A 19,788-nucleotide genomic window follows, 5' to 3' on the forward strand; every position below is an offset into this window, starting at 1 on the left:
CCTCTTTCGTAATTTAAGGACAGTACTTGATCTGGAACAGCTTGTGTGTGTATATTACGCTCAAGTTTATTCTCGACTCAGATATGGTCTTTGTTTTTGGGGAAGTTCTACACTTTCCTCACAAGTTTTCATTGCCCAGAAAAGAATAATGAGATGTATGGTTGGGGTCACAAGTACTTATTCGTGTAGAAATATTTTTAAGAGCCTTAATATTTTAACTTTACCGTGTTTGTTTGTCTTTGAGTTGTGTTTGTATGTTTTCCAAAATAGAAATAAATTTACATTAAATAGTTCTGTTCATCAGTGTAATACAAGGCAAAGTAAATACTTTCATGTTCCATTTACTAGAAAAAAAGTAATTTTAAACTCTCCTAATTATTTAGGATTAAAAATGTATAATAAACTGCCTGACGAAATAAAAACGATTAATAATGTATTTTTATATAAGGGTGCATTAAAAGCGTATTTACTTGATAAGTGTTATTATTCTGTATCAGAATTTTTAACAGGTGTATCTTAGTGTGTAAGTGTTTATGACAATTCCTATACATGTAATATGTCGAACGGAAATAAATTATTATTATTATTAAGTCTCGTTGGTGATATAGTTATTATCATTACTAAATTGAATAAATCATTTCCAATTACTTGGTGTTTCTTTACTGTTAGTAAAGAACCGATTGAAATTCAGATATCGAATAAAATTTAAACAGAAGATACGTGTAGTAATGCTGATCGATGTGTAATAGTAATTGAGAACATTTACTAAATATTTAAACATGGAAATCAATTGCTTCATGAACAAAATGAAAATTTAAGAAGAAAAACAAGATAGACTGATAAGTATTATTTATTTTTAAGAAGAGTTCCTATTATTTTTGTAATATATATTTACTTTGCTGTACTTGTTTGTTATGAATGAATATTTATTTTTATTTTAATTACAAATAATTTCGTTTTTTGATTCAATTAATAAAATATTGAAATTTTTGGTATATGAACATTTTATTTTTTATTTATTTTTCTTCAATTGTATTAGCTACTTCCCCGCTAACACTGAAATATTAAAAAAACTCGGCCACTATATTCAGGTACATTAATTTCGAAGTATTTTTTACTCTTTCTGTTTGTTAGAGTAAATCTATTTCATCGTCACTCAAAAGTTTAAGATACCGCGTTTTTTTATATTCCATTTTTTATTACCACAAGAAGAAATAATGATACAAGAATTACTATTTTTTTTAAGGGAACTTCCTGTATAAAATGTGACTATTTTTTACTTACATAAACATAAACCTTATTTATACGTTAATATTAACAAGATCACGTCATAAATTCCTTGAAAACTAATTTGTTTCTTTCTACGAACACCAAATTCTTCTCGTAAAGCTAATATTTTCTATTAACTATTTAGTTTAATTTTTTATTACTGTCCGGATTGACATATTTTCATTATTTATACAATTCAAAGTAGCTTACATTATTTACTTTAAAATATTTAAGACTTTACAAAAATGACACGATTGATTTTTAATTCAAACTGCCGCTTTTTTTATCTCCCCTCTCCAAACGGTACACACGGTACACTAGCGCCCTCTTAATATGGTACGATATTGGTTTACATGGAGTTAGAGCTGCTTGATCTCTGGTTAAACCCTTCACAAGTTTTGTTTGGCCTTTTTTTTTTGTTATTACCATAGCAACACCAGTGTGAGGGACGTCATTTTGAAATTTTTAAATTGTCAACTTCTAAATGCCTTGATCGATTTCAAGAAAGGACCGCCCATTTTAAAGAACTATTAATACAATTTATTTTTATGATGTGGGAATAAAAATATTATTTTCCTGCGCAACGGTAGACGACGCTAATCAGAAAAGTTTTGTAGTTGTCTCCGTTTACTAAAAAAATTTAAAGCAACGATAGAGGTTTTTTTCGTGGCTTGATAGACTATTTATTAAGGAAAACAAATACACAAACCGGATGTCGATATCTTTTTTCATTTTCAAGTTATTGCTAAAATAGTGAAGTTATGCTAAAACATCTTCTTTTATTTAGTTCTCTAAATAACATTGGCATGTTTCAAGCCAAAATCAAATTGCAAAACTATACCAAGCTTTAATTTTTTTTATTAATTCCAAATATCTGAGTGTTTATAGATTATTGTTTCCATAACGAAGCAGGCTATGTTCTATGAAAATATAGAAATGAAAACTGACGTCAAACGATATGCGACAGCTCTTGCTTCGTGCAAAATTAGTGTCATTTGTGTGAGAAAAGTACCTGTGTTCCATATGAAATTCCCGGGTATCTAATTAATTCCCTAGCAAAGTGTATTCTCTTAAAGCTACAACGGCATTTTCCAAACATTGAAAATAAACTGCCAACACATACGCTTCCACATCTGTAAAATACATTTTCCTTGTTCACAAGTACTTTTCCAACACAAATAACACTAATTTTGCACGTAGCAAGAGCCGTTATATTTCGTTTGATATAATTTGTCAGTTGTCTATTTTCATAGGGCATAGCCTGCTTCGTCATGGAACCAATAATCTTTAAAATACTCAGAAATTCTGAATTAAAAAAAAATGAAAAATTGTACCTATTAAAAATTTTAAAAATAAAGCAAGTACTTTTTAAGGACAAGCTTGGTATAGTTTTACAATTTAATTTTGGCTTGGATTATTTCAACGTTATTTGGAGAACTAAATAAAGGAGGATGTTATAGCGCAACTTCAGTATTTTAGCAATAACTTGAAAACGGAAAACGATATCGACCGCCGGTTTGTGTATTTGTTTTAATAACTGTTCTATCAAGACATGAAAAAAAAACTTATACCGTAGCATTTAATTTTTTTTAGTAAACGGAGACAATTACAAAACTTTTCTAATTCTAGATTCGTCTACCGTTGCGCGGGAAAATAATATTTTTATTCCCATATAATGAAATATAAATTGTATTAATAGTTCTTAAAATGAGCCGTCGTTTCTAGATATCGATTAAGGCGTTCAGGAGTTATTGACTATTTAAAAATTTCAGGATGGCGTCCTTTATACTGGCATTGCTATGGTAGTAACAAAAAAAAAAAGTTCAAACATAACTTGTGAAGGGTTAAACAGTGTATTTAAAAAGTGTATTTTCAACTGAGGTTATACAGGGTGGCGCGCTTAAATGTAATAATTTTTTGACCGATTCCAAATTTTTTTTTAGAATGTAGGATAAAAAAAACTAACTGTAATGCTGTCGTTTTTATTAGTGCAATTCACGGCCAACTAGGACGCGTTTTTTGACGACAAAAGAGCTAATTGGTATTAGTGCTAGTCCAAAATCACTTGTCGGACTCGATTTCGGTCAGGTTTTCGTGGTGCAACCGAGTATTTCAAGGTACGCGTTACGTTTTCTTCATATACACATATTTACGATTAGTCTCATATTATGCACAACGAACAAAACGTAATAATTCACACCTGCAAACCTTTTTTTGTTAATCAATTGAGGGCTCCTCAAAGACTCCTTTTTCTGGGTTGTTAGTAAAGTACACCGGTACATTTGCATTTAAGAATTCTTTATGCTTCAACATGTGACGTTGGATACCCCTCCTGTATTTAGTTTCAAAATCGCAATCATCACACTTATACATTTCCACCTGCGAAGGATCTTTATGTTTCAGTTGGTGACTTTTGATAACATATTTATATTTAGTTTCGTATGTACACTCGTTACACCTGTACATTTTCACCTGTGAAGGATCTTTATGTGTCAATTGATGCTTTTTGAAATATTCTTTGTATTTAGTTTCGTAATCGCAGTCTTTACACCTGTACAGTTCAACCTGAGAGGGATCTTTATGCTTCAGTTGGTGCCGCTTGACATGTCTCTTGTGTTTAGTTTCAAACGTGCAGCTGTCACACTTGTACATTTGAATCTGTGAAGGATCTTTATGTGTCAGTTGGTGTCGTTCGGCATCTTTCCTGTATTTAGTTTCGTAACCACAGTCGTTACACCTGTACGTTTGAACCTGTGAAGGGTCTTTATGTTTCAGTTGGTGCTTTTTGATATTATACTTGTATTTAGTATTATAATCGCAGTCGTTACACCTGTACATTTGAACCTCTGAAGGACCTTTATGCGTCAGTTGGTGTTCTTTTATATTCCTGCTGTATCTAGTTTCGTAATTGCAGACATTACACCTGTATATTTGAACCTGTGAAGGATCTTTATGCTTCAGTTGGTGCTGTTTGATATAACTCTTGTATCTAGTTTCGTAATCGCAGTCCTTACACCTATACATTTGAACCTGCAAAGGATCTTTATGTTTCAGTTGGTGCCGTTTGAAACAACGCTTGTATTTAGTTTCGTAATCGCAGTCTTTACACCTGTATATTTGAACCTGAGACTGATCTTTATGCTTCAACAGGTGCTCCTGCTTGGTTGTCATTTCTGATGCATTCTCATGTTTACATCCATCTTCTTCTTCATTTTTACAGGCATTCTCCTCGAAGGGTACGTTATCGGAACTCTGAAGTGGCGTGTCTCTGAAAAAATTGCACAAATCAAGATTTAACTTTTAGTGGTTATAGGTGACACATTCCAAAATGTTGTGTTTTACAAAAAAAAGACTAATAAACGGGCATATTTACATTTGAAGTTAATGAGATATGATTATTAAGTAATTATACATTTGTACGACTGTACCGGTGCTTGCTGTCATTTCTATCGTCGTTACTCTTAGACTTTGTTGAATTATGTGTTATTAAAAAGGATAGTAACTTCCAAACATTTTCATAAACAATCAATTATAAGTTTATGAACTCCACAAGGCATTATTTAATTTTTACTATGTAACAATTTTTATGTTGTTCAAATAGTGTAATAACAATAACAATAATAATAATAATAATAATAATAATAATAATAATAATAATCTTTATTTTCAAGAACAGTTACATAGATCCAGTAACATTAATGAAAATAACGTCAACAGAGCTTTGCTATTACAGCACTAACAACTTTACAACTATCCATATAGAAAAAAGAAATACCTATGTAATAGATTTCAGAGATCAATTCATCCTTACAAGCTATTATTATTAAAATACTCATTTACAGTATATGGTTCCAGATCTATTAATAAATTGAAAATTTTCTTTTTGAAAATTATTATATCTGTAATTATTCTTATATCAGCAGGCAAGTTATTATACATTTTAATACAATTATAAAAGGCACCTTTTTCTGTAACTGTCAATCTGTGTATCGGATAGGAATAATCCTCAGTTCTGGTTTGATGGTTATGTTGTGAAGACATTTTTGTGAACAAATGCCTGTTTTTTACAAAGAATAATAATATTTCTTGTATGTAAACAGCTGTGAAAGTTAAAATTTTATTCTCCTTGAATTTCCCCCTGCTCGATTCTCTACTCTTCATTTTTAGGATTATTCGTAACAAGCGCTTTTGAATAATAAAAATCCTTTCGGCATCTGAACTACTGCCATAAAAAATTATACCATATCGAAACACAGATTCAAAGTTAGCATGGTAAACTATTTTCAATGCATCTCGCTTTATGTATTGAGCTATAATCCTCATTGAATAAATTACATTATTAAGTCGCATAACAACATGTTGGACATGGTCTTTAAAATTTAGCACAATGTCTATATAAATACCAAGAAACTTAGTACTATGAGTTGAATTAATTGGTGACATTGTAAAATTAATATTTTGTATTGTTTCATATTGAGCATGTGTGGTTTTAAATAGTAATACTATTTAACCTGTTTTGTCCTTATTTAAGATCTGTTTATTTTTAGTGAACCATTTATTTGTTTCAGATAATATATTATCTGCATCTTCCAATAGCTCAGTAAAGCTCCCCCTGCTCATTATTATATTGGTATCATCTGCATAATTCACAATATCACACTTTCTATTTATGTTTATTACTTCGTTTAGGTCATTTATATATATTATAAACAAACTACAGTAATAAACAACAAAGTAAAAAAGCTGGAATAAGACAAGGAATTTAGATTTTGGACATTTTATTAATAAAAAATTCAAATCAAACAGTTGTGACATTTTGGTAAGGCTGTAGCTGACAGCCACCAGGTACATTTGCCACGGCATAACAACCCAAGGAATCATCGTACTTTAAACCTATTAGGTCTAGTAGTCTTTTGTATTGTAACACACAACAAAATTCAAATACCAATAACGATTACCCTATTACTCTTCACAATGTTATCCTTAACGATAATTGAATCAACGGTAGTACTAATAGCATAATTTTAAATTTAATGATGAACTGATTCAGATTTTTGATAACAAATTTAATTATTAAATTAATTAAAAGACATTAGCGAGATGCTATCTATAAACCTGAAGTTCCGAACGTTCATTTGAAAGAAAATGAAAACCCGTACTATCACGTTTAATCTTATTTAAAATGATTTTACCAACTAAATTCTGACTTCTGTAAACGAAAACAATACTTCCCCATCATCGGAAGCCCCCCCCCCACCCCACATATTCAACACCCTTAAAACTTAGTTACATGTATTTTAGAAAATTAACCACGTACCACCCTATATTTGACATAGGTTGTTAACATTACTTTTATGCTGATTTTTAAGAAACATTCGGACCATTTGTCACTATCGGAAGACACCCTGTCAACAACCCCTAAAACTGTCATTACTTATATCTCCAATCAAGCTTAAAAAGCCACGTTAAATTTGATTTAAAAAGTTTACGTTTCATTTATATCCATTTACAAAACCTATTGCCGCCCTTTATTGCCACCGGAAACTACCCTATCACTATGAACAACCCTTGGAAAGGCAAGTATTCTATTCCAAATATCAAGCCTGCTATCACATTAAATCTGTCTTAAAATTTTACGATAACATCTATATTGATTTATAAATACTATTACTACCCTTCATTGCCATCAGTACCCACCCCGTCAACTACCCTTAACATGTAATATCTTATATCCCCTGTATAAGGCTGAAAGCCATAATAAATTTTAAGTAAATTGTTAAAATTATATTTATATTGACTTATGACAACTGTTAATACCCTTTGTTGCCACCGGAATCCACCCCATCAACAACCCTTAAATCAGTTGTTTATTATTTCCCTGTTGTCAAATATAGGGTGGTACTTGGCTAATTTTCTAAAATACATGTAACTAAGTTTTAAGGGTGGTTAATATGGGGGGTGGCTTCCGATGATGGGGAAGTATTGTTTTATGTATCAAGGGCAATCGAAGTAACTATCGGGAAATATAACGAGCCTTCAAAATAAAAACGTGGTCAAGTTGGTTCTGAAAATTTGGACGTAGGGCGTAGCGTATTAGCAAATGAACGTCATCTGTCAAAGCGCTATATCGCCGCTATCAATTTGAATATTTTCGTTTTAAAAATCGTTTAAAATGGTGTTTTCTCAAGAACAAAACGTGTTTATCATAGAGTCCTACTTTAGAAATGGACGCAAGATTGATGGAATATGGAAGTATTCTATTGAGGAATGTTTCATAGAATTTCAAAATCAATTTCCCGGCATTGTTGAGTACAAAATATTTCAAAGTGCAGTTCAGCGCTGTGTTAATGTTTTTCGTGAAACGGGCAGTGTAACAAGAAAAGAAGGTAGCGGCCGACCTAAAAAGCGGACTGAAGAATTAAAAGAAAATGTCCAACAAATAATGGAAAATGCGCCAAGAACTTCTGTACGTGTTTTATCACAAATGGTGGGAGTATCAGTCGGTACCTGCCACACAGTGTTAAAAAAAGATTTGTGTTTGTTCTCTTTAAATTGTTTGTTATTGTTATCACGATTATTCTTTAAAATAAAGTTATATAGTCATTAACGTTATTGAAACTGACAGCTGCTATACAGCTCGTTGAGAAATGAGGTTAAGTTGGTCGCTATAAGCTACTCCCTACGTCCAATGTGTCAGAGCCAACTTCGACCACGTTTTTATTTGAACGCTCGTTATATGGATTTTCTGTATCCGCTGATATCAAAAAAATTTTTCTAAATTCGTCAAATGTAATTAAAATGTGGATTGTAGTAGCCGTTATTTTTTTAGTGTTTAACTTCGTCAAAAGAGATGAAAGAATAAAAAATACAAAATACTTCTTTGAATGATTATTTAACACCTTCGATGTATCAGGTATGTCTTTTAGCCTTAATTATATGTAGTCAAATCATTTCTAATTTTTATTTTGGATAGCCATGTATTACTACCCGATACTAGATATGACTGTGGTATATTCGATGCCAGTTGGGGCATGTAGTCCATAAAATAGTCGTTTCCTACAATATCAACTGATAAGAATCTTTTGCATACCTAGATTTCTGGTAACGAAGAATATTGTGTGACTTTATTTGATAAGAATTTTTAGTTTTTTTTTTAATTTGAATTAAGTCAATTCCTTTAAAATAATGTGAAAATTAAGAATGGTTTAATACGTGTATAAATGAGGTTAAACTGGTTTTCTTCTTGCAATCTGCTTACATAATCACTAATTGTTTAATTGTTTTGTGTTGTCTCGGTGAGAGATCTATCATTTCCATTCAAAAAAAGTATCGATTTGTGCCCAAAGTTAAAGAAATTTTTAATGAATAAAATCTAGTATAGCATTCTTTGTACCAACATCTGATTTAAAGCGATACTGATTGCTTTATAATGACCTTACATTTTGTTCCAGTAACTTTTAATGATTGTATAAAAATTTGTACAATATACAGTTTATTGCAGACAAAATCGCATAATTTGTTACAATTAGTTATCACCAGGTCGTACGGTACGTATTTAATAATATAAATCACGACAGTGTCAAGATTACCGATTGCCATTTTTTAAATTAATGGTAAATCAGTCTTCTCTTACCCCCTGTCCTCAACTTCCGACTTTATGTCGATACTTTCAACTTTGATGGACATTTCCATCTCATTAATATCGAATTCTTTGTCCAAGTTTTCAGTTTTAACCAATAACTCAAGTGAAGACATATCTATTTGACTTCCTGTGGCTGAACTATCAAAAGTACTTTTAATTTTTTCTTCTACCACTGAGATATCTTTTAGAAAACTGTTGTGAGTACACAGAGAATCGAAGCATGGCTTACATACAACGGGATCTTTGATGATATTTATATTCTGCAAAGCAATTTTGTTAAATTACAAAATATACAATTATTTAATATGACATACCATTTCTGGAGTCAATTTCTGAATAGCTTCAAGTTCCACTTCACGTATGCACATAAACTCACTTGCTACTGGCTGCATACACAAGCGACATATTTTCTGACTGCAAACTAATTCACTTTTCTTTTCCTGCATGTACACATCTCTTAAGTCGAGCTGTAACATTTTCTCGCGATCCACATAAGGAATAATTGCCTTATCGGTATTCATACATGTTGACTTAAATTCTGACGCCGAATTTAACTTTCTTCTGCAAACGTTACATATAACCTCCTTGCTATCGTTATCAAATTTCTGAAAAATGTGCAACTTTAACCAGAAAGGAAATAACTGTGGCTTTAAATAACAATTGAACACTAAAAGTTGCCTTACAATTGAGACTGTTAAAACGTAATCTAATTATATTTCACCGACTTACAAATTTCAGCAAAAGAACATCTAGCATGTCTCTGATACCGTTGTCTACCACTTCAAAACCTTCATCGGTTATATATTTAAAGCAAAGCATACACGAAGTTCCTTTAACATCAGCCATTGCTCTTCAACAACCTTATTTTTAGTATAAAAAGTACATAGAGACAAAAATATAGTGCCGCCACTTCTAACCTTTTTGGCTTCTTCTGACAGCTGACAGCACAGCCAGCAGCCGAGCACAGTCCACAGAGTGTAGTTGTGGTTAGTAATAGAGATGGGAGAAACGACACTGAACACTGATCCAGCTCACTGCGCTGGCTCTTCGAACTCGGACTGGTCCATGTGAACCTGTTCCTTTCTGAACTGAATTATGCAAAAGGGAACTGTCACCATTATATGTTTTGTGACTCACTTTTCAGGGCACTTAATGGTTTTAAGTTTAACAAAATACATCTGTTCAAATTATAAAGGTACATAAGCATTGGCCCGTTGATATTTGGTATCTACCAAATGTCAGATTCGATTCGAATCGTTTTATTAATAAAATGCCATTCTAAAGAATCCAATACTTTCGAGATCGATCCAACAAAACGAAACGAAATCAAGAGCACTTCACCCGTACACGCCTAATTCAAACAGTACAGGTGTCCGGTGTATTTGAATCAAGCGTTACCTAACCTTAAGAGTATAGCACTAGATAAAAGATAACAAGGTCGTCCGCCATTTTGGATCCCACTTCGTCATGTTATAGTCATAGATCACGACGAACCGGCGAAGCAAGAAGAGCGCCAGAAGAAAGGGTCCTAGCCGGCGGGGCCCAGCCAGGATAAAAGGAGGTCACACAAAGCGTCTACACCGGCCGCATTTGCGGTCGGGGTAGACGACGGATGGGGCCCACCTACGAAGGCTGTCCAGGCCTACACGAGATGAGGCAGGATAAAGAGGGATAATCCCCCTCGATTCCAAATCATTGAGGCCGATTTCTAGCCATGAAATAATGGCGCGCGACAGTAGATACGTTCACTCGTCTGGTAATCGGGTCGCAGTGTACCGCAGAAGGGAAGGAATAATTATGACAAATTCGGCTCATTGAAGGGGCTCCCTATAAGGATCCGGAACCGGTGAACCGGGTCAGCAATATAAGCCAGAATCCGGATTACTCATCGCTTATTAGGAATGTTCCATTACATATTACTCATTTACACTCTCAATAAATGTCAAGCTTCTAGGCACTGATTTTGATTCTAAATTGACTTATGATGATCACATTGACTACGTGTCAGAGATAAATGATACTGCTACGTGTATAAGCAAATGAACGAAGCACATTTCGCATCATTGCAACTAAAAACTTCTCTTTGTATGTTAAACGCATATTACACTTTAGCAGATCATATCTATCGTACAGTATGCTGGGGTTGTGGGAGAGAAATAAATCGTGTTTTCATAGTTCAAAAACGATTATTAAGGCTAATATATAGGGTAGTGCCCAAAGATTTATCTACATCTATCTATCTTCAACACAAAAAAAAAACTGCTCATCGTAACCGTCGCCATACATTACTTTTGCTTAGAAAAATTAACTTCTTTTTAAGACTTGCTACACATCATACCGCATTTTTTTAACGCTCCCCAAATTACAATGCCATTGTTGTATTCGATAGGCTGTCAAACAATATAAAAACTATTTCCTCCTACAGTAAATTAAAAAAAAAAGAATTTTTATTGGATAATGTCTTTTACAGGGTGTTAGAATATCTTAAATTTTAAAATAATAGTTGAATTATTATATTTCTGTTTGAAATTCAAGATGCTCAATTAGTTTACTTCCTTATTAATGTAAATATTTTATCCTTCTCAATTGTTTTATTTTTAACGCGTCTTATTTTAATGTGTATTTACAAACTTGAGTTGCCATATATACATATCAGTGTATCCAAAATGGTGAAAAATAAAAATAAATAAAAAATTAAAAATATCAGCTCCTAAAGTTTAAGAGATTGAAATTGGGATGCCCTGTATAATTCTTCTCCCAACCCACAAATGTGAGAATGAAGTCAACAGCTTTTTGTTATAAACAATCACATATTTTTATTTTAAATTATACCCTTCAATTAATTACATGTTCTACACAGCTGACAATATCGCTGTTTAAAACTAATGGACACGCTTAGCAGACTATCAGATTGTGAGAAACGGAAAGTGAGGACATAACCAGGTATTTGAGAATTCTACAAGTACTAGTCCAACTTCAGTTGTCGGCCTTCGTTTCGGTCAGGTTTTCCGAAAACCGTTTTTGTGTTTCAACCAATGTATTTCAAGGTAGCTGTTACATTTTCTTCATATTCACATATTTACTATTAGTCTCATATCCAAACTTGTTGCACTTCAATGCCTTCATTTTTGCCAATATTTTGCACAACGAACAAAAGGTAGTAATTCACACCTGCAAACCTTTTTTTGTGAATAAATTGAGGTCTTCTCAAAGACTCCTTTTGCTGGGTTGTTAGCAAAGTACACCGGTACATTTGTATTTATGAAAATTCTTTATGGTTCAACATGTGACATCCGATACCCCTCTCGTATTTAGTTTCATAATCACAGTCATTACACCTGTACATTTGAACCTGCAAAGGATTTTTATGCTTTAGTTGGTGCCACTAGATAATTCTTTTGCGTTTAGTTTGATACGTGCATTTGAATCTGTGAAGGATCTTTATGTTTCAGTTGGTGTCGTTTGACATCTTTACTGTATTTAGTTTCGTAATTACAGTCATTACACTTATACATTTGAACCTGTGAAGGATCTTTATGCTTCAGTTGATGCTGTTTGATATAACTCTTGTATTTAGTTTCGTATGAGCAGTTTTTACACCTGTACATTTGCACCTGAGAAGCATCTTTATGTTTCAGTTGGTGCCGTTTGATACAAGTCTTATATTTAGTTTCGTAATTGCAGTCTTTACACCTGTACATCTGAACCTGCAAAGGATCTTTATGCTTCAGTTGGTGCCGCTTGATATTTCTCTTGTGTTTAGTTTCATATGTGCAGCTGTTACACTTGTACATTTGAATCTGTGAGGGATCTTTATGTTTCAGTTGGTGTTGTTTGGCATCTCTACTGTATTTAGTTTCATAATCACAGACGTTACACCTGTACAATTGAACCTGTGAAGGACCTTTATGTTTCAGTTGGTGTTCTTTCATATTCCTGATGTATCTAGTTTCGTAATTGCAGTTATTACACCTGTACATTTGAACCTGTGAAGGATCTTTATGCTTCAGTTGGTGCTGTTTGATATAACTCTTGTATTTAGTTTCGTAATCACAGTTTTTACACCTGTACATTTGCACTTGTGAAGGATCTTTATGTTTCAGTTGGTGCCGCTTGATATAAGTCTTGTATTTAGTTTCGTAATCACAGTCTTTACACCTGTATATTTGAACCTCAGACGGATCTTTATGCTTCAACAGATGCCTCTGAAGTAATTTCTCATTTTCACATTTACACAATTCTGAATCATTCTTATGTCTGAAACAGTGTGCTGTAAAACGGACCTCGTTTAAAGTTTCGTAAATGCATTTATCACATTTGTAGAATAATTTGCGTTCCTGCTTGGTTGTCATTTCTGATCCACTCTCATGTTTATATCCATCCTCTTCTTCATCTTTACAGACACTATCCTCGAATGGTATGATATCGGAGCTCTGCGGTGGCATGTTGCTGAAAAAATTGCATATACAGGGTATTTTTAAAAATCAAGTTTTAATTTTTAGGGATTATAGTTTATCACCAGATGGTACTGTATGTATTTAATTATGCCAATTTTTAATTTAATGTTAAAACAGTCTTCAATTACCTTCTTTCCTCATCCTCTGATTTTATGTCGATAATTTCAGCTTTGATGGACATTTCCATCTCATTAGTATCAAATTCTTTGTCTGACTTTTCAGTCTTAACAATTAAATCAAGAGAAGACGTATCTATTTGACTCTCTGTGGCTGAAGAATCAAAAGTACTTTTAATTATTTCCTCTACCTCTAAGCAATCTGTTAGAAAACTCGTGTGAGTACACAGAGAACCCAAGCATCGCTTACAAACAACGGGATCTTTGATGATATTCATATTCTACAAACCAGTCTTGTTAAATTACAAAATATACAATTATTTAATATCACTTATACCATTTCACGAGTCGATTTCTCAATAGCTTCAAGTTCCTGTTCACGTATGCAACTAAACTCACTTTCTACTGGGTGCATACACAATCAACATATTTTCTGACTGTAAGGAATATCAACCAACTCGCTTTTCTTTTCCTGCATGTATACTTCTCTTAAGTCAAGGTGTAACATTTTTTCGCTATCTACATACGGAATAATTAATTGTGTTATCAGTATTTCAGCAAAATCACATCTAGAATGTCTCTGATACTGTTGTCTATCACTTCAAAACTTTCATCAGTTATATTTTTAAGGAAAAGGCTTCACGAAGTTTCTTTAACATCAGCCATTGCTCTTCAAAAACATTATTGTACGAGTATAAAAAGAACACAGGGACAAAAATATAATGCCGTCACTTCTAACCTTTCTTCTCTACGTAGTGGCCCAGACTAGAAAACTACTAGTGGTCCGAGTGAAGTGAACTACAGTGGTCAGTGGTTCTCTGTGTCTGTATATGGTAGATTTTTATATGAGCCTTATTTTACAATAGAATTCGTCTACATAAAGGAAGAATTCTCTGAATTGGTGCTCTGTGCGCCACTTAAAGTCATTACAGGCTATGGAAAACATAGCCCTCCGCACGGCCACCGACGCGCCCTGGTACGTAAGAAACACTGACATATTACGAGACTTACAATACACAAACGCTACACAGACAATAAGACAAAACGCGGAGAAACGATTTGACGTAGCCGCTAGACATGACAATCCCCTCCTCAGGCAAGCCGTTGACTACGTACCCGACGTGACCGACAAACACAAAAGACCTAGACACCAACTTTTTGACCCTGGGTGACCACCCCAATGACCCCCCCCCTGCCCGCTAACCTTTTCTGTTTCAGAGACAGCCAGGATCAAGAAACGAAGACAACGACACACACACACACATACACACCCCCCATACCCTCCTTAACCCTCCCCTCCCGCGCTAGCCTAAGGGCCACCTTAGCAAAGCGCATCCCAGGCTGCATAGCCGCACTACCCTACCCAACCATACCACACATAAACATGACACTACCCCCGGGGTTTACACAGACGAGCCGGCGAAGCAAGAAGAGCGCCAGAAGAAAGGGCCCTAGCCGGCGGGGCCCAGCCAGGACAAAAGGAGGTCCCACAAAGCGCCTACACCGGCCGCATTTGCGGTCGGGGTAGACGACGGATGGGGCCCACCTACGAAGGCTGTCCAGGCCTACACGAGATGAGGCAGGATAAAGAGGGATAATCCCCCTAGATCCCAAATCATTGAGGCCAACTTCTAGCCATAGAATAATGGCGGCGCGGTGCTCTGTGCTGCTATCTTAGAGCATATACTACTGCAGGTAGCATGCCATTGCGAAAAGTGTGGCCAAGTGTGCGAGAGAGACACAAACTATTTGCAGTCTCACTCTAACATTGATTTCTAACCAATTGCGTGTGCGCTAACACACACGCAATTGGTTAGATATCAATGCTAGTGAGACAGCACCTACTGATAGATTGTTTGTCTCTCTCGCAGACTCGGCCGCAATTTTCGCAATGGCACGCTACTCCAGTAATCAATTTGAGTTCTCAATTTATTCACCATTCTACAAAAACGACTTAAATAGTAGAAAATTTTTATAAAACCCTAATTTATGATGGGAAGCTGCCACAGTTCTGGCGGGCGTTTATTTTTTACAAAGTGTAGGAAGATCTCTCTGAGAGGCTATTTCAGAAGACACAAGATATTTTTTTCTAAAACTTTATTTTTCCATAGAAGCATAAACGTACAGAACATAATCTCCATTTTTATCTAACCATAAGCTTAAGAACACTGAATATCTTACACCAGTTGTCTTCCTCTTCGTCTTCGACTAAGTAAATTTGTGCGGAATTTTAATTTTTAAAACAAGTTACTATAAAAGCTAGCTTTGTCGTTTATTGTTCAAATGTTTTGCCGTTTAATATATCTGTGGCTCAATGTGGCCACACATAAAGCCACATTAATTGGAATCTATATTCTCAAGTTTTAAATATGTTACATTATAACGTTGTCAGTAACTCTTTGGAGCGATAAATAGAATTTTATAATTCACAAAGTCCCGCTACTGTTTCTCGTCTTCTGTTGCAGGGTGCCAACGAATGTCCGAAGTCGTGAAACGAAATCAAGACAGTGTACCCGCATTCTCTATACTGACTAATAACACATTCGGAATACAATCTGCGTGTTTTTATTAATGTCCACTTCGCTTATGTATAAAGTTAAAACAGTCCAATGTAGTACATATCGGAACAACTACATATAACCTTAATATGTAGTTAGCATAGGATTTCTGTTCTTATGAATCTAATTTGCAAATTAAATAAATTATTTAAAAATTAGCCAAAACAGTAATCGTTAAGAATAAAGGAATATTAGAGTAGAAATTTTAAATTTTCTGATAGGTAGTAAGGGGGAAATTTCTACACCATTGAATCTTCCGCACTTTTAATGATTACTAGAATGTGTTTGTAACAGAACATTTCAGTACATTTTTTTTTTAAACGAATAGTTTTGGAAATATTTTCGATTTATTAGTATTATATTTTGTGTTTGATAACATTCTTGTACAGGGTGCCCCGAAATTAATGCAACAAATTTGGTCACAGATTTTTAAAACAAATTTAGGGGACCCGTATTTTTATTTTTTCCAAGTGGCCCTCTCTTTCGGAGTTACAGCCCCCTGAAATCTGGTCCTAAAAATAGTCTTTTTTTATATCTCAGAACCCCGTTGTATGAGAATCACTAAATTTGGTACACAGGAGCTTTACGACATGTGTAATCTGATAGTGCTATGCATTTTGGTGGGGAACTCCCTTAAGTTAATTTTTCGTTGGCCCCTTTGTCTTTGGAGCCAAATAAACTTGGTCGCATATTTAAATTTCTTAAAAATATTAGTCCGTAAGAAAGCCATTAAATTTAGAAACTTTTTTGTCTCTTGATACTTTTTTCGTAAAACGCAATGTTTTTGAGAAAAATGTCAAAATATGATCGAATTCACATCGTGATTCAACATTTTTCTTAAAAATATTGGGTTTTACCAAAAAATATCAAGAGACAAAAAAGTTTATAAATTTAATGGCTTTTTAGCAAACTAATAATTTATAAGAAATTCAAATATGTGTTGAAATTTTTTATGCCTAGCACCATCAGATTCCACATGGCATAAAACCCCTGTGTACCAAATTTAGTGATTCTCGTATAACAGGGTTCTGAGATATAGAAAAGACTATTTTTAGGGGCATATTTCAGGGGGCTGTAACTCCGAAAGGGGAGGCCACTTGGCAAAAATAAAAAATACGGGTCCCTTAAATTTGCTTAAAGAATCTATGGCCAAATTTTGTTACAAGAATTTCCGGACACCCTGTATATAGTTTTGTAATTGCAGTTGTTACATCTCTCCATTTGAAACCTAAAGGGATCTTTATGTTTCAATTGGCGTTCTTTCAAATGCTTCCTGTATTTAGTTTCGTAATTGCAGTCGTTACACCTGTACAGTTGAACCTTTGGAAGGATCTTTATGTTTCACCTGGTGCCGTTTGATAGCATACTTGTATTTACTTTTGTAATCACAGTCGCTACACCTGTATATTTGAACCAGTGAAGGATCTTTATGTTTCAGTTGGTGTTTTTTGACAGCATACTTGTATTTACTTTCATAATCGCAATCGTTACACTTGTACATTTTTACTTGCGAAGACTCTTTATGTTTCAGTTGATGCCGTTTCATATTAACCTGGTATTTAGTTTCGTGACCGCAGTTGTCGCATTTGTACATTTGAACCTGCGAGGGCTGTTTATGTTGCAGTTGATGCCTTTCAATACCATTCTTGTATATAGTTTCATAACTGCAGTCGCTACACCTGTACATTTGAACTTGTGAAGGATCTTTATGTTTCCATTGGTGCTGTTTGACAGCACACTTGTATTTAGTTTCAAAATCACAATCATTACATTTGTACATTTGAACTTGTGAAGGATCTTTATGCTTCAGTTGGTGTCCTTTCAAATGTTTGCTGTACTTAGTTTCGTAATCGCAGTCGTTACACCTATACATTTGAATCTGTGAAGGATCTTTATGCTTCAGTTGGTGTCCTTTCATAAGTTTGCTGTATTTAGTTTTGTAATTGCAGTCGTTACACCTGTACATTTTCACCTGCGAAGGATCTTTATGTTTCAATTGGTGCCTTTTGATAATATATTTGTATTTAGTTTCGTATGCGCAGTCTTTACACCGGTACAATTGAATCTGTGAAGGATCTTTATGTTTCAGTTGGTGCTGTTTGATATTCATCTTATATATAGTTTCGTAATTGCAGTCGTTACACCTGTACATTTGAACCTGTGAAGGATTTTTATGTTTCAGTAGGTGAAGTTTGATATGAGTATTGTATACAGTTTTGTATTCGCAGTCATTACACTTGTACATTTGAACCTGTTGAGGATCCTTATGTTTCAGTTGGTGCTTTTTGACAGCATACTTGTATTTAGTTTCGTAATCGCAGTCATCACACCTATACATTTGAACCTGTGAAGGATCTTTATGCTTCAGTTGGTGTTCTTTCATATGTTTGTTGTATTTAGTTTCGTAGTTGCAGTCGTTACACCTGTACATTCGAACCTGTGAAGGATCTTTATGCTTCAGTTGGTGATTTTTGACAGCACGCTTGTATTTAGATTCGTAATTGCAATCATTACACCTGTACATTTGAACCTGTGATGGATCTTTATGCCTCAACAGGTGCCTCTGAAGTAATGTCTTATTTTTAGTTTTATATTGACACGATTCACATTTATATGCTTCCGAATCGTTCTCGTGTGTCGCACAGTGTATCGTAAAATGGATCTCACTTTCAGTTTCGTAAATACATTTATCACACTTGTACAATACTTTGCGCTCCTGCTCGGTTTTGACTTCTGATCCATTTTCATGTTTACATCCATCCCCTCCTTCATCTTTACAATCACTCTCCTCGAATGGTACCATATTGGAGCTCTGCAGTGGCATATTGCTAAAAAAAATTGCATATAGTTTTTTTTTAAATTGCAAATAAAAGGTACTTTTGAAAATTAGGTTTTAATGTTATGAAGTTACAGGTGACTCATGCCAAAATATTGCGTTTCGCAAAAAATTACTGATAAAGGGGCATTTTTACATTTGAAGTTAATGAGATGTTATTATTAAATAATTATACATTTGTACCATGCTACCGGAAAAATTTAGTGCTTGCTGTGATTTCTATCGTCACACAGGAGATAAGGGACTTAGTAGAGAGAACAGAGCATCACGTCAAAAACGCCGGAGACTTTATTGACAAGATCCGAGGAATTGAACTTCAACCAGAAGATATCCTGGCGTGTTTCGATCTTATATCCCTATTTATGAAAGTACACGAGGCATCAACACGAGGTTAAAAGAACGCAAAAGTCACCTCAAAAATAACAACTAACAAACAAAAATAACAAAAAACTAAAAATAGCAGATTTCGTTTCTATCGTCGATACAACATTTTCGAATTTCATGCACGTAAAAACGCCTATAACTTACCGATCATCAAGAAAATACTTCAAAAGTGAACCATAGATGTCATCACAAGCAAAAAAACGTTATTATACACGGTTGGAAAATCCACATGGTCCATCTGCGTTTACATGAGCAACAAAGTAAAGAAATCCGTGCGATAGACAAGGATGGTTATATTGAAGACGTTTTATAATCTGAATAGAAATGGGCGGTGACTTCACATTATGAAACGTCTTCACTATAGCCATCCTTGTTTATTGCACGAATTTCTTTACTTTACTATGTCACTGTTATGTAAAAGCAGATGGACCATGTGGATTTTCCAGCCGGGTATACTGAATATAAGATATAAGATTTTTAAGATGGTTAGAGCACGTGCGTCGTCGATCAGCTGTACGTTGTAGTT

General features: G+C 34.2%; 2 protein-coding genes across 2 annotated transcripts in view; both read right to left on the reverse strand.

Annotated features, from left to right (window-relative positions):
• LOC108913767 overlaps positions 1-9,816 on the reverse strand; it is an 18,698-nt gene extending 8,882 nt beyond the window's left edge. The window contains exons 1-4 of the mRNA XM_023456134.1: positions 9,641-9,816; positions 9,226-9,516; positions 8,903-9,171; positions 4,300-4,537 (exon numbers count right to left, since the gene is read on the reverse strand). Of these exons, the coding sequence (XP_023311902.1) occupies positions 4,300-4,537; positions 8,903-9,171; positions 9,226-9,516; positions 9,641-9,757 (915 nt within the window). The 5' untranslated portion in view covers positions 9,758-9,816. The remainder of the gene's footprint in view (positions 1-4,299; positions 4,538-8,902; positions 9,172-9,225; positions 9,517-9,640) is intronic.
• Positions 9,817-9,942: 126 nt separating this feature from the next.
• LOC108913769 overlaps positions 9,943-19,788 on the reverse strand; it is a 28,621-nt gene continuing 18,775 nt past the window's right edge. The window contains exons 10-13 of the mRNA XM_018719391.2: positions 18,573-18,870; positions 13,497-13,765; positions 13,084-13,360; positions 9,943-9,999 (exon numbers count right to left, since the gene is read on the reverse strand). Of these exons, the coding sequence (XP_018574907.2) occupies positions 9,943-9,999; positions 13,084-13,360; positions 13,497-13,765; positions 18,573-18,870 (901 nt within the window). The remainder of the gene's footprint in view (positions 10,000-13,083; positions 13,361-13,496; positions 13,766-18,572; positions 18,871-19,788) is intronic.

The sequence above is a fragment of the Anoplophora glabripennis genome, unplaced genomic scaffold (genome assembly GCF_000390285.2).
Source record: "Anoplophora glabripennis isolate ALB-LARVAE unplaced genomic scaffold, Agla_2.0 scaffold1162, whole genome shotgun sequence".
Classification (NCBI taxonomy): Eukaryota; Metazoa; Arthropoda; class Insecta; order Coleoptera; family Cerambycidae; genus Anoplophora; species Anoplophora glabripennis.